Source organism: Lagopus muta, chromosome 8, assembly GCF_023343835.1.
Source record: "Lagopus muta isolate bLagMut1 chromosome 8, bLagMut1 primary, whole genome shotgun sequence".
Taxonomy (NCBI): Eukaryota; Metazoa; Chordata; class Aves; order Galliformes; family Phasianidae; genus Lagopus; species Lagopus muta.
Window position 1 is genome coordinate 14,608,922 of NC_064440.1, and position 13,153 is coordinate 14,622,074.

At 46.6% G+C, this 13,153-nt stretch overlaps 1 protein-coding gene across 3 annotated transcripts; it reads right to left on the bottom strand.

The window, feature by feature from the left end:
* Positions 1–51: 51 nt before the first annotated feature.
* Positions 52–4,618, bottom strand: SLC23A3 (solute carrier family 23 member 3). Of its 3 annotated transcripts, none has more exons than XM_048952326.1 (13): positions 4,421–4,618; positions 4,030–4,190; positions 3,487–3,581; positions 3,048–3,121; positions 2,626–2,807; positions 2,354–2,477; positions 1,832–1,979; positions 1,514–1,761; positions 1,252–1,357; positions 1,007–1,174; positions 758–853; positions 303–653; positions 52–101 (listed from the first exon to the last, which is right to left on the bottom strand). In XM_048952326.1, exons 1-12 carry the CDS (start codon positions 4,526–4,528, stop codon positions 307–309), a joined length of 1,857 nt encoding a protein of 618 aa, XP_048808283.1. In that variant the 5' UTR covers positions 4,529–4,618; the 3' UTR covers positions 52–101; positions 303–306. The 3 variants fall into 3 exon arrangements, with proteins under 3 accessions (XP_048808283.1, XP_048808282.1, XP_048808281.1); XM_048952325.1 differs by lacking the exon at positions 52–101 and adding an exon at positions 131–215; XM_048952324.1 differs by lacking the exon at positions 52–101 and having other exon boundaries at positions 131–653.
* Between the last annotated feature and the right edge of the window lie 8,535 nt (positions 4,619–13,153).

Sequence of the window (13,153 nt, forward strand, 5' to 3'; positions counted from 1 at the left end):
AGATGGGGTTTAGGGGCACCCACCTTACCAGCTGCAGCAAAGCATGGTATGGTTGTGTTCTCTGCAGGCACAGTCATAGACTGGCACCTCCCAGACAAATCCTGTCCAGAAAAGAAAGCCCAAGCACAGAGGTGGTTGAAAGTTTTTATAACTCCCTTCCGAAGCAGGGAAATGAGGTCCACAGTGAGTGTGAAAGAGCAGGTCCCTTCTGCCTTCTGCCCATGAAGGTTTGAGAAGCGAGGAGGAGAGGCTTACAAGCTGCCTCGGAGGGCTGGTTTATGTCCCCCATGAGGTGTCCCTACCCGTTCAGGCCCCTGTGTGCCATGTGAGAATCTCTGCTTGGCTTGGCTGCCTGTCTGCCTGCATCTCCCCTGTTCCAGGCTTCAGGAGCAGGTGTGTCCCTTCCCCTGCAGCAGCCATCCCCTCCTCAGCTTCTCGGCCACCATCCTCTTCTTCCTCCTTTTCATCCTCTCTTCCTGGGCAGAGGAAGCAGCAGGGGAAGGCTTTGCAAGAAGAGGGCAGCAGCCTCCTCAGCCTGGTTGGGAGCCCATACACAGGGCTGGCTTTTCTCGCCTCTCTCGAGGGCTGACCAGAACTTGTCCCAGGTTTCCGCTGCACCCTGTCAGCAGGCAGACCTCTCTCCTCCAGAGTGCCTGCAACCAGGGTGATGGGAGCACTGACCCCTTGCACTCCGCAGCCGGGTCCAGAGAACAGGGACTCACGGGGCCACACTGCAGCATCCAGAGCATCCCCTTACCTGAGACTGTGTTCTCCAGAAAGAAGGACAAGAAGCCAGTTAAAAAGACAGGCATCACGAGCAGGGAGAGGAAGAGAAGGTCCAAGGGAACCCAGCCTGGAGTGACAGGACCCGACCTGAAATGTCTCAAGCCAGCAGCAGGGAAGAGGCAGAAACTGCCATAAGATCAGCCTCCCATGACAGCAGGAACAGGTAGCTGCCATGCCACGGGACTGAGGTTTTGCCATGCCCACGGAACATCCCCACTACCTGTGATCAGGCGAGCTGGAGACACATTGAGCCACCGTGGCACCAGCAGTGCCATGAACATGGTAAAGCCGACGATGAAGATGTTCCTGCCAGAGTCAATGTCTGCATACTGAAAGTACGAGATCCCCGTGCCCACGGCCACAGCATAGGTGACGCAGAGCATACCACCTGCATGGGGCAGGAATCTTGCAGGGTGTGGGCACACATTGCTGCTTTGCAGCACAGGGGGAGGAGAAAACACCAACCATGAACTGCCAGAGGGATGTGAGCGAAGAATCCCACCAGCCTTGGGGACATGCCCAGCATCACACACGCCAATGCATTGAGTTGCACTGAGAGGCGAGAGCCATCCTAGCATCAAGAAGGAAGGGGTGATGAGGAGAACCACCCTGCCATGCAGACTTGCCATTCAGCCCTTTGTTTCCAGCAGCCAGAGCCCAGTACCACAGCAGTAGGTTCCCCACACCCTCCGTGCTCCCACCCTCACCAGTCTCCCCCCATTTGCACCTGTGTGAGGCCACCGGCACAGGCATTGGCGATGCTGGCAGCCGTGCCCCCTGCAGAACCCAGCAGCCCTGCCAGCAGGCTGCCCAGCCCCTCGCAGCACAGCCCTCGATTGCAGGTGTGGGGAGGCGGCTGGGGAGCTCGCAGCAACCTCCCACTGAGCACGTAGCAGCCCACAGAGTTAATGCTGCAGCCGAAGGCCATAGCAATGCCCACTGCCAGCGCCCGGGGGGTGAGTAGCGGCCACTCGCCTGCAGCAGAGGAGAGGGGACAAGTGACATTGCCAAGGGGTGACAGCCACACACAGCCCTGCAACCCCACCTGCATAGGGCAGTTGAAGCCATGGGGTGTGAAGGGTGCTGTTGACCCAGGAAAGCTGTGCTGTCGCAAGATCTGGCAAGTCCCAGGAGACATGGAAGTGGTGGACGATAGAACAGATGGTGCAGACAACAGCGAATGGGAGGAGGACCTGTAAGGTAGCGCTAACCTGAGGAGAGGGCCGTCTGCCTGCTCTCCTTGGCTGTAACCCTGCTTATTCTGCCACAACCCCGTCACTTCTCTGCCACATCTCCCCTTAGCCCACAGGGAGCACCCCAAGCTGTACTGCCCCAAGCACCCTCTTGCTTATGTCCCCAGTGCTCCTATGGCCCCCGGTGCTGCCCCAAGCACCTTCTTGCATAGGTCTCCAATGCTTCCATGGCCTTGGTGCTACCCCAGAACTCACCCACTTCTTCTGCCCCCAGCAGCCAACTCCACCCCAGGACCACCAAGTTCCCCTTAACCCTACCAGGACCCCAGAGGAGCCCACATGCAGCATGCTGAGCAGTGTGTGAACAGTGGTACCGAGAGAGTGCGCAAGGTGGGGACAGATGGCTCCATGGAGACCCCTGGGGCATAGGGCCAGGCACAGAAGGGCAGGCGGCAGGATCCCAGGTGCTGGGAGAAGGTGATGGTGAGGAGCATGAGCCTGGGAAGAGGCACAAGACAGCACCATGCAGCATCACAGATATGGAGCCCCAAACGTGTGCCTGGCACCATGGGGACGCCTCTTTCCCGTCCCTATGGCAGGGAGGCACACAGGGCTGCACACAAGCTTGGCTCCCAGACTGACGTACAGCAGCGCTACACCCCAGTTGGCAGAGCAGAAGAAAGCAGCCTCCTTGTAGGCAGACAGCCCAATGATAGAGAGGCTGGGGGCTAGGACCATGGGCCCACAGCGTTGCACTGCCCAGCCGCACACACCCACTGCTCCCAGGACCAGCTGGACCAGCCCAGAGATCAGCACAGCCCCAGACACCTGCAGGGGAAAGAATGGAATACACAGAGAGCATCCCAATCCTTCCCAGTCACCCCCAAATGAACATTTGTTCCCTGTGCTCCGGCCCTGTGCTCACCCCATGCCCAGGGGAACACATATACAGCATCATTCCCCCTACTTCTGCACACCTCCTTGTGCAATTCCCTGGAGAGCTATGGCAGAGGTGGGACAGGGGCTGAGGGGCACAGATAGCAACAGGAGCACTAAAGGAGCACCCACCTCTCGCAACGAGGCCGTTCTGCTCTCCGTGATGGTGCAGTGTGGTTCAGGGCACACGGTGGCCACAGCCATGCCTGGAATAGAATTTTGGAAGGATGCGAGACTCACAGGCATTGAGCCCACCTGGGGTGAAGCTTGTAGAACATCGGGTCTGAAGGCATGCAACATAGGACTGCTGGCTGGAGAAGGGCACAGCAAGCACATCCCAGAAAGCACTGCTCCTGGCTCAGGGCATGATATAAGCCGCAAATCGTTCATTTGTGGCCCCAGACACATTGTCTTTGTAACCAGAAGTGAGCAGGGTACCCAGGGTTCTGCGTTCCCTCACCAGAGGAGCCAGCCAGCAGGACCCTTTACTATCCCTCACCCCTACCCAGATGCACTGGCATGGCCTAGGATCCAACAGGATACAGGGGAGAGGTTCCAGGGCTGCACTTACCATTCCCATCTTCACTGACTCCAAGGGACAAGTGGGAGCTCAGCACCAAGGCAGGGACCAGGTACTCGAATGATGGGATTTGAACCAGTGGCAGCCTGGGGAGGGGGACAGCAAGGGCAGGTTAGGGAGAAAAAGGGGCTTTGAGATCTCTCAAAACTCTAGGACCTGAAGGGTAGGAAGATGTGAGATCCCCATATACCAAATATGCCTTAGCACATCCTGAGTGACACCACTTGGCAAAGCCTCTGGACACACCCCAAAAGCACATGCTCACCCCTACATCAGTGTTGACAATGATAGCTGTGCACGATGCTGGAGCAAGGCAGCCAGGAGCTGCAAAACACAGCAATATGCTGGAGGGAGAGGTGAGAGAAGGATTCAGCAGTGGCAGAGAGGGGACAGTCTGTTCCATGATGTAGGGCAAGGGGTCATTTTGGAAAACCCAGCCCTTGTGCCCCTTCCTACCTCCATCCAAACCTATCCAAACCCAGGCTCAGAGGGTGCAGAGCCATGCCCTGGCCCAGCATCACTCCCTTTGCTCACCGACTTCCCAGGGTGGTCTGCAACAATGTGGAGATGCCACAGGCGAAGAGGCTGCGTGCCAGCAGCACACTGGCAGCTGGAGTGCGGAGCTGCTCCTCAGACAGGGCAGGTAGCAGTAACAGATGGAAAATGCAGAGCAGGGAAGCCTGCATGGCAAGATGCTGCAGAAGGGAAAGGGCATATGGTCACAACATTCCATGGCACCCAGTGCCACCACCCCCATGCCCAACACCTTGCATGGGTGCAGCACTACTCCTGCTGTCCTCTCTCTTTCCAGCACACCCTGGCCAGAGCTACAAGGATGCTTGCCATAGCAGGATGCAGCCTCTTCCTGCCTCTGACAAGATCCAGACCTCTCCCATCACCCCATCTCACTGCAGTTCCTTCTTACCTGCAGGGCTAAGCAGCAGCTCAGCATCCAGGAGCACATCTTTGGCCAGGGGCAGGGTGTGAGTGCAGGGTTCCCAGCACCAGCCACTGGATGGTGGCCCCTATTCATGATGCTTCCTTCCCTAATTGCCACCCAGTTTGCAGGGCAGGGTCTCACCCCCCCCCAAGGAATCCACGCAGTCCCTATAGTGGGCTGAACTTCCACCTTCTGCAGAAGCTGCCCTAGGGTTAGCCATTAACCTGAGTTGGTGAGTAACCTGCTCTTACAGCCAGGAATGCAAGTGTCACTATGGGTGTCACCATAAGGGCCAGGTGATAACCTCCCCTGGTTAGGAACTGGATGTTTCCACAGTACCAACTGCCTGTAGCCTGGGTCTCACTCAGCCCTGCATCCACCCCTGCTTCTTGTAGCACACAGAGCAGGGACTGTGCCAGAGCTCAGAGGACACCTTTCCACACGTGCTTGAAGCATCCCCACCCGCAGCATCCTCAAGATCCAGCCTAGCTAACTGACAGTTTAATCTCATGAAATCTCTGTTGAATCATTAGCTGAGGCTCCAGCTTCCAGAACAGCATGCTGTTCCTCCTCAAGCAAACTGAAGATTTCCTGGCATCCAGTTCAGACAGGGAGGATTCTGCAACCATTAAGTTCTGCTCAAAAGTCCAAACTTACTTTCAAAGCAGGATTTTGTACACATATTCACCAGTGTTATAAGCCCTCAGCTAAAAGAAATGAATTGCCCAGTCCTTCAGGTGATTAGAACTGGGTTGTGTCCATAATAATTATTAACTGTTGCCTAAAATGCCAGAATGAATTTGTTGTAAGCTCAGAATGACTGCAGAGGAATTACTTGATAAAAAGATTTCAGTTGAAAGCAATGCGTGGAGGTCACCTAGTCCAAACACCCTTTCCACACAGTGCTAACTTCACTTCATGTTTTGAGATCCTGGCCCTTGTCTCTTTCTGAGTTCCAGAGTGCAAGGTCTGCTCTGAAACTAATGCCTCCTGTTTTACAGCAGTGGGCCTTTACATGTACAAGAACAAGGACCTGCTGGTGGGCATCCAGGGAAGGGCCACAGAAAAGCGTTCCAAGGGACAGAACCTTCCTCTATGAGGACAGGCTGAAAGCTGGGACTGTTCAACCTGGAGAAGGCTTTGGGTAGACCCGATAGCAGCCTTTCAATATCAATAGGGAGGTGATAAGAAAGCAGGGGACTGAAAATGCCAAATGAAGTGAAGGATCAAACTTTTTTTTTTTTTTTTTACACTTTCCATTTCCATTTTAGCAATGTTTCATGATCGCTCATGATCCGTTAAACTGACGCTCTGTAACATAATGCTTTCCTATCAATGATCTCAGTGCAGGTTTCCCTTTGTTACACTTTGAAAGCAAGTTTTCATTTCCTACTATAGCAGAAATGCTAAGTCAGGGCTTGAAACAGTGATTGAGCACCTGGTGGGAAGTCAGGGCCAAACCAGGGGAGCTCAGGTGCTTTTAATGCCACTGAGTGACAGGAAGGGATGGAGCCAGAATCCACCCCTTCCCAGAACTCATTTGAGGGTTGGCAGTGGGGGGAGGGTATTTTGGTGGACATTCTGGCCTGCTGGAGGTCTTCTGGCGCCAAGCAGTTTTTCTTGCTTTGTTTCTGCATCTGTGGTAGCTGCTGCATTTGGATTTGTTCTTATTTGCTGTAGCCTGTGTTTGTGCTGCTCTGCTCTTACTGCTGTGCTCTTCTTCACATTATAGCATTGCACAATTGCACAAAAGATATGTGAATATCTGCCTGTATAATAAGCGTGAGTAGGAAAGTCCTTGGGAGAATTAAATATCTATCCTGTACTTTCAATTGATTTGCTTCCAATTTGCTCGTTAATCTTTTTCAAGAGGTACCTCTGAGTTGTTTTTTTTATTTAAATTGGGATACTATTATAAGGATTTCTTACAGATGTGAGCCATAGTGTAACACTTACATTCAAATGGATGGCTGAGGACAAAGGGGAAAAAAAATGGTAGCAGAGAGGGTTATATCTTTATTTTCTTTTTCCCCAGTAAGGTTTTCAGGCACTGAGAGTGTGCCTGTGCTTTTATGCAGAAAGGAAAGAAATGAGCAATGTGGACTTCTTGTGGGACTGAAAAAAAGACTGAATTTTAAATTCTAGTTCAGCGTTAGAACGCAAGCCCTGAGTAACAACGAAGGCTGAGGCATTCCGTAGGAGCCACTTATCTTCAAGGCAATTGCCTTGAAGAGCATTTCACAGAGCTTAATTATATCGCTGTCTACCAGCACTACAGGAGACTGCAGACAGGCTTAGCACGTGGAGGACTAAGTCTGGCAGGAGAACCACAAGATCGATAGAAATAAGCTGTTTCATACTGCTTAGCAATATTGCAGAATAGAATGTTTCTGGCTTTGGAATCCAAAGGGAGGCCTGGGTTTTCTTCAGCCTTTCTGAAGGGTTATTCATTTCTTTAGAGAAGAATCTGTGTGTGTAGGAGAGAGATCCAAAGCTATAAACTTGCCGAGAAAATTGCAGTGGTATCCTTGAAATTAATGGGGAAAAACCATGTGAGTTCTGTAGGCATATGAGAGGACTGTTGTGTGAAACTGAGAAAAAGTTTCTTTGGGACTTGTGCCAAGGGTGGTTGTTGTTTTTAGTTTTTTTTTGGCATTCTGAAAGAATGTACAGCTTTTCCCCACTGAAATATTATTATGATTAGGATGTATTATCATCCGGCATCTGACTGGAACTGTTTTCCCCTTGAAAGTTTTAGATTATTCAATGCCACTGAGGTCTATGGAAGAAATGAATCCCATGAATTTCTCTTCTCCTCTTAAAAAGAGAAAGGGCTTTAAATATCTGGCTTATCTCGAATCCACAGTGAAATCTTCAGTGTTTCTCCAGTGCAGGTGCCTTAGTACTACTGTTGTTATACCACAGACTGTTATTGCTCTTGTCACAGCTTTGGTTGAGTGATGTGGTCTCTTCTCCCTGATAATAGGACAAGGGGAAATGGCCTCAAGTTGTGCCAGGGTAAGGTTAGGTTGGGTATGAGGCAAAACTTCTTTACAGAAAGGGTCGTTAAGCACTAGAATAGACTCCTCAGGGAGGTGGTTGAGAATCCCTGAATGTGTTTAAAATCTGTTTGGATGTGGTGTTCAGGGCCATGATTTAATGGTGGGTTGTTAGAATTAGGGTAGTATGGCTAGGTCGTGCTTGGACTCGATCTTTAAGGTCTTTTCCAACCCAAGTGATTCTATTTGAGCTTTTAAACTGAAATCGAAAATAAATCAGAAAATATTTCCAGGATGAGAACTTCCCTTGATGCAGTTCCTTCAAGGGAAGATTGACTCAGTGTAGTGGTGGAAGAAAGCTTTTCGTGAAGTTTTGGAAGATTTCATTCATTGCCCATTTCACGTGCTGGAATAATCCCTTAAGAGAGCCATCTTTTGTACAAAGAACTGGAGTAGGTGTGAATTACTCATGCCATTAAGCTGAAGATCTGACTCCTGTGTACGAATGATCAGGTCAGGGCTCTTGGCCCTGTAAGATGTACCAGCTGTGCCTTCATTCCACCTACTTAATTCACAGATTTTGTATTCCTGGCTAGTTTTAGCAAGGTTATCCAGGCTTTCAAAAGGACAAGAGGAAAACATGGAGAGGGCAGTTTTTAAGAACGAAGCTGATAGTTTTTTTTTTTCTTTGGCTTTCTCACAAATAAGGCACCAGAACATTTCCAAGGAAACCAATATGTTTAGGTGTTCTTTCTTCCAAAGGCTATTTAGCAGTCCTATACTACTCTCCGTGGTTTACTGTGACGTTCTTGCTGGAACAGAGAATTTACAAGCTTCCCTTTGCTTGTCTTGGCTGAAGTGCTGAACTCTGCTTTTTGTGACCTGGAATGGATGAGGTTAAAGTTAGGAGGACTCACCTGTACTTTTAAGGAAGTTGTACTGATATTGTTTCTACCTTATTTCATGACGTGTATTTTGATTGCTGGAGTGGCTGTGAGATCGCTGTCAATAGAAGTGTTAACATGCAGCACCTATTTGTGTGGTGTATCGAAGCTGGAGGTGCACCTTGAAAGTTGTTCAAATAGCTCTGCTGTGAGGATGATGTAAAAAGGCACATGCAGAGAATTCATTCTAGCGAGAAACAGAAGGGGCTCCTGCAAAACTGTGGCTTAAGGCTGAAATGCAGAACCGTCTTGATATCCCTCATTATGTAGCTGGAGATTTTCATAGGTGTCTTGTATTTTAGAATGCAGTGGGGAAACAAAGATCTGTCTCTGCTTCTTGATTAAGCAGTGAAACTCTACTGGTGATGCTCTGTGTAAGAGCAGACTAAGAGGGGATGTTACTTCTGTTTTAGGTCCCTACGTTTTTGTGAAGCAAATGCGAAATAAATTGTGTCGCAAGGAACATTTGCTGTAAAACGGTGAGAATGAGGGGAAAAAAACACAAAATATATAAATATAGAGAGACTTTATTTGTTAAATAAAATACACTTGATCCACAATGAAATTGCGTTTCTTTTTTTTTTTGGTTGCTGTTTTTAGAGTCAAACCCTGTAAATCTTGTTTTCACTGATGTAACTTTCGGCTGGAGACTGACAGGATGGTAGGACTGTATGCAGGTAATTTAATACAATACAAAACTTTGTTTTTGTAATTTTTCTTTATTTTGAAAAACGATGTGCAGTCCAGTTCACCTGTATTCCACTTGGCCCTATGGTGATTTGTATGCATAGAATACATCTGAATTTGCCTTTAAGAATGAAGATGACAGAATTAAAACGTCCTGAGTGAAGCACTCTGTAACATATCTATGCAGGGCTGGGAAAGCCTCCAATGATTTCCAGCATCACAGGTCGTCCTTTCTCCTGGTAGCTTAGGGGCCTTTCCATTAATATCCTATTTCATGTGTTGCCATAGTTTTTTTTTTTTGCTTGTTTGGTTAAATGCTGATAACGAAGTTTACAAAAGACTGGATTTTGTAAAACGTGTTTTTGTTTTTCTGGTACTAATGAAGTCATTTGTCAGAAACATCTGCTACCTGTGTTTTCAGAGTAGTGAAAATGGCAAGGTGTCTCCTGTACTGAGGGCATTCATTCCACAGTGCTCTTAAATTCCGTAGCAGAAAAAATAGATGACTGTCACCAGGAGTAAAACCAAAGCAAATGATCTTTGCAGTGCCTTTACGGACACTGGACTTTGCAGGAGGAGGAAACATGATAAACAAAAGAAAGATGTTTTAAGATGCTGAAGAGAGCAGACTGAATGAATGATAATTAGTGTATGTTTTAGATATGCTGCCAGGTGGATGAGATGAAGGTGTGAGTTTGCCTGCATTACTGCTCTTGGGTTTTGATTATTCCAGTAATTCTAAGAAGCTGTTTTAGAAGGATGTGCACATTTTGTGTTATTTCGAGTGATCTAATAGGGGTTGTCCAGCTCAGAGGAAAAGATGTTGTTATTTTCAAGCACATGAGGAGAGCAATTTTTTTTTTTCTTTGAAGTCCTATGTGCTCTGTCTGTCACTGCTCCTGCTGTATTTGGGCTTAACTCCGAACTCTTGAAGGCAGTGACAAACTTTCCACACAGTTGAAAGATATTTGGCCGACCTTCTCTTTCCAGGATCCAACTCTTGTCCATCTATCCGGGGGGTAATTCACAATGTTGTGTACAGTATGTGTTTGTGGGAAATGTGATTCTTTTATGAATTGTGTAGACTTACAGATATCGTGGTGACACTTTCTGCCCAGAAGCAGTTCCTGAATTTCACCAGTGTAGGGGGGAGATAAAGTTCAGCAGCTTTCTCTTCCATGAAGGTGCTGTAGGTTATATGTGGCTTCAGAGAGGTACCCGAAGCCAGCAGAATCTTTGTCTTGTAACGCAAGGTTTAGACAGCAAACTTTAGACTGCAGATCATTGGAAATATTTCCACACAGGACCGTTGTTGAAAAATGTTCCACTAGGACCATCTTCTTTCTTTCTCTTCTTTATTCTCAGCTTGTGGAAACGAATGTTTTCAAATGACCTTCACCGATAACCTTTCCTTCATCCAACACATAAGTTCTCATCTAAATGAAGAGACAGAGCCACTTAAATTCAGCCTACTTCAGACAGATACTTGAGTCTGTTTCATCTGGAATCCAGGTAATAAAACTAAATTGGGCATGGCTGACCTATAGTAATGCTGGTGACATTTTTGAAGGATTCTGAGTTTTTCACAAGTGGAAATGCTGGGTTCATCTCAACATCTCCCTTGCAGCGACGAAACCATTTACCACTCTTCTGAAGAGATGCTGAGAGCAAGAGGATGGAAAAAAGGACAGCTAAAAACATGAGTAGAACTGCTAATCCATTTCTAATGTGGGTTTTCTCTTTTTTGATTATAAAATCTTCTTTCATTTAAAAAGAAAGTCTGGTTAAAGCCTTTTCATGCTCTCCATCCCCAACAGGGTGCTGTTTCCTGAAGGCAGTGTAACAAACTGCACCCAGTGCCTATTTTATTTTTATGGATGTAAATCAAAGTCTGTGCTGATGCTGCTTTTTCTTTGAAAATGAGCTTGTTTCCCTCTGCTGTTAATCTGTTTGAGGAATATGCTTCTTCAAGAATTTCAGAAGGTATTGCATGAATCTGTAATGAAGTGTGAAGCTAAAACAGATTCCTGAAGAGAAGCATAATGGTGCTTCATTCATGAAAGTGGGAATTAAATTATTGAAGAGAGGAAAATGTGGATGGGCCATGGAGAAATGAACTGAGGAAACAAATACAAAATCTCATAAAAGGAGAAAAAGGAAAAGCCGAGAAGCCCTAGGCAGATATTAAATTTGCCAAATGAAATGCCCAATGGACTTCAATACAGTATTAATTAGTGATCTGTATGATTACCTATGTCCTGCGTTCTGGTTGGGCTTTAATTATTTTTGATGTTATGGCTTAGGGATAAATAACTTCATTTGTGCAGTGATAAACTGAAAGATCTTCAGACTAAAACTGAATTTTAACTCTCTTAGGTTTTCCCAGTCTCAGTGCATCTCTGCTGGATGCAATGCTCTGTGTGGAAGATGATTGTTTGCTTTGGAGTGCTGAGGTACGTGCGTAGATTTAAATCCAGTTATTCACTTGTGTTCGTTTGTGGGATTTGGCTGCACGACCCGACTTAAAAGCAGATGGATAACATAAGGGATTCTTTGCAGAATCGTGCCACGTTCTAAATGGTTCTCTGTGTAGCACAGAACATCCCTTACTCTTTTCTTCTGGATCCTCAGTTTCATGTTTTCCTGGAATAATTTTCTCCCTTCTCACCATCAAGTAATCAATACTAAATTGCTTAAAGGTGCTGTTACTGAAATTTGCTTTCTTAAATGAACTAAGGTTTATTTTCTCAAGCAGTATGAGAACTCTAAACGTTTCTTTTCACCTTTTTGTTGTGCTGTTGCTTTCTGCCATTTCAAGTGACTCCACACGTGCACTTTCATCGTGCTGGAAGCACAATGTATAACTGAGGAATGGGCTCTGAATTTGTGCGGCTGGCAAAAGCCGTGGTCTAAAAAAGACATCAGAACCCTTTCAAAAGGTTATGATGGATGTTTCACAGAGAGGATTTCTTCTTTGCATTGTACTGTAGAACATAAAATTAATATAATGGCAAGAGATGTTAGGCATGCTCATCTCCAATCACGGCTTCACAAGATGCAGCTTGAAAGCATATTTTCCCATTGAAACTGCATTTGTATTACACATTATATAGGTATTGTTTTCAATGTATTACAAAGCTAATTTTCTCTGTCAGATGGCTGCAAATTATTACTGGCATTCTTTGTTATCTGCAGAATCAAAGTAATGTTAATAAAAGTAACAATAAGGGCTGAGTTGTCCCAGCATTCCTGTGTGCGCTACAGGTAATAATCAAAGTCTCCTCAGATATCCACAACACAACAGAAGGGCTTTATCATCTGGAAGTCAGACGTTTCATAATTCGTAAGTGAATTAATTTTGTGTCCATGATGTCAGCAGAAAATTGGAGCTCGCTGGTGATTCTTGAGGGTCTCCTTTACGTGGTTTTGAGTATAAGGTAAGAAATTATTTTCAGTTAATGATGTGGGCTGTGTTCTCACAGGTAGAGTCAGAGATGAACTGTGGTCTCTGCAGGCATTGTACCCACGAATGCATCTCTGCTCAGTGTCTGTATTTCTGTCCTGCAGCTTTCTTTGGTCCCGTTTCAAACCCAGCACAGGATGCATATGAAATGACAACTGGCTCCATCGTGCTCCAGGTGGCTGCTGGTGATATTACCAAGGAAACTGGAGACGTTTTCATAAACACATAAAACCAAACTTTCAACCTCTGAACAGGTACTTCAGTCACTATTATGTGTGGAAATAGTCTTATTCCTACACGTAATAGGGAGGACTAGGTAAGGTGAGTGGGCAGCTTTCTTGTTATTCTATGCTACTGCATTTAAGACTTGCAGAAAAGTCAAATTACTAGCTTCAATTTTTCAATAGAATCTTTTCACAGAACATCCCTTAGATTATAGGAGATGAACCTTATTGTGGTTTTTAGCTCAGTGAAACTTCTTAGGTTTCTTAAGTAGTCTGTTTCGACTTGAAATGTGTAAGCCTAAAACTTAAAAAATGAAAAACTAGTATCTAATTATAAATTGTGCTTTTTACCAAGATGAGAGAGTATGGAGTATCTGATTCTGCCTTAGGCAGGACTTCAA